The sequence below is a fragment of the Trichinella spiralis genome (genome assembly GCF_000181795.1).
Source record: "Trichinella spiralis strain ISS 195 chromosome Unknown Scfld4871, whole genome shotgun sequence".
Taxonomy (NCBI): domain Eukaryota; kingdom Metazoa; phylum Nematoda; class Enoplea; order Trichinellida; family Trichinellidae; genus Trichinella; species Trichinella spiralis.
The window spans coordinates 1-791 of record NW_003531810.1 but is presented as its reverse complement, the minus strand read 5'-3'; the positions used below and the strand labels follow the sequence as shown (position 1 = coordinate 791).

The 791-nt window shown below is 39.4% G+C and overlaps 1 protein-coding gene across 1 annotated transcript; it reads left to right on the top strand.

The window, feature by feature from the left end:
- Positions 1-33: 33 nt before the first annotated feature.
- Tsp_14792 (conserved hypothetical protein) lies at positions 34-614 on the top strand (the record flags this gene model as incomplete). The annotated part of the gene is given in 3 exon segments (XM_003367078.1): positions 34-131; positions 342-501; positions 513-614. Coding segments are annotated over 3 exon segments (360 nt in total), but the record flags the coding sequence as incomplete, so codon positions are not given.
- Between the last annotated feature and the right edge of the window lie 177 nt (positions 615-791).

Genomic DNA, 791 nt, shown 5'->3' with positions numbered 1-791 from the left:
GAATTACAGCTCCAGTTTAAGCAAATTTTTAAGCCTGAGAAGGGCCCAGCGACTCAGTTTGTTATACTCAACTGTCTTGCGCGCAGGTGTATTGAATTGAAAAATCATCAACCTGATTATTCTCAACACAGGTTTTACCCTCATTCTGTATTGGTTTAATGTGGTACAATAAAATGACAATAACAGAAATTGTTTTTAAAAACAATATTTTTTATGGAAAGTTTGTAAAAATGATCATCATCATTTTGAACAACCTTAGAATTTGAATTCATTTAAATATTTAATTTCTCAGAAAAATGATGTTTAATCAATGGAATGTAGCTGATGAAAACAGATTGAAGTGGTCCTGAAAAGGACCGTTGGATTATGAACAAAATAGGCTTAACAAAGTTAGGCGCGTTCACCCCGTATACGACGAGCCAACTGAACATCCTTTGGCATAATGGTGACACGTTTTGCGTGAATAGCACACAAGTTTGTGTCTTCGAACAGGCCAACCAGGTAAGCTTCAGCCGCTTCTTGTAAAGCTAAAACTGCTGACGATTGGAATCGCAACTCAGTTTTGTAATCTTGAGCAACTTCCTGAACCAAACGCTGGAATGGCAGCTTTCTGATCAACAGTTCTGTACTTTTTTGATAACGCCGAATTTCACGAAGAGCCACTGTCCCTGGACGATAGCGATGTGGTCTCTTTACTCTATCAGCATTGGTGGCAATCATCCGAGCCGCTTTAGTGGCCAATTGCTTACGTGGGGCTTTTTCCACCAGTACTTTTGCGAGCGGTTTGCTTA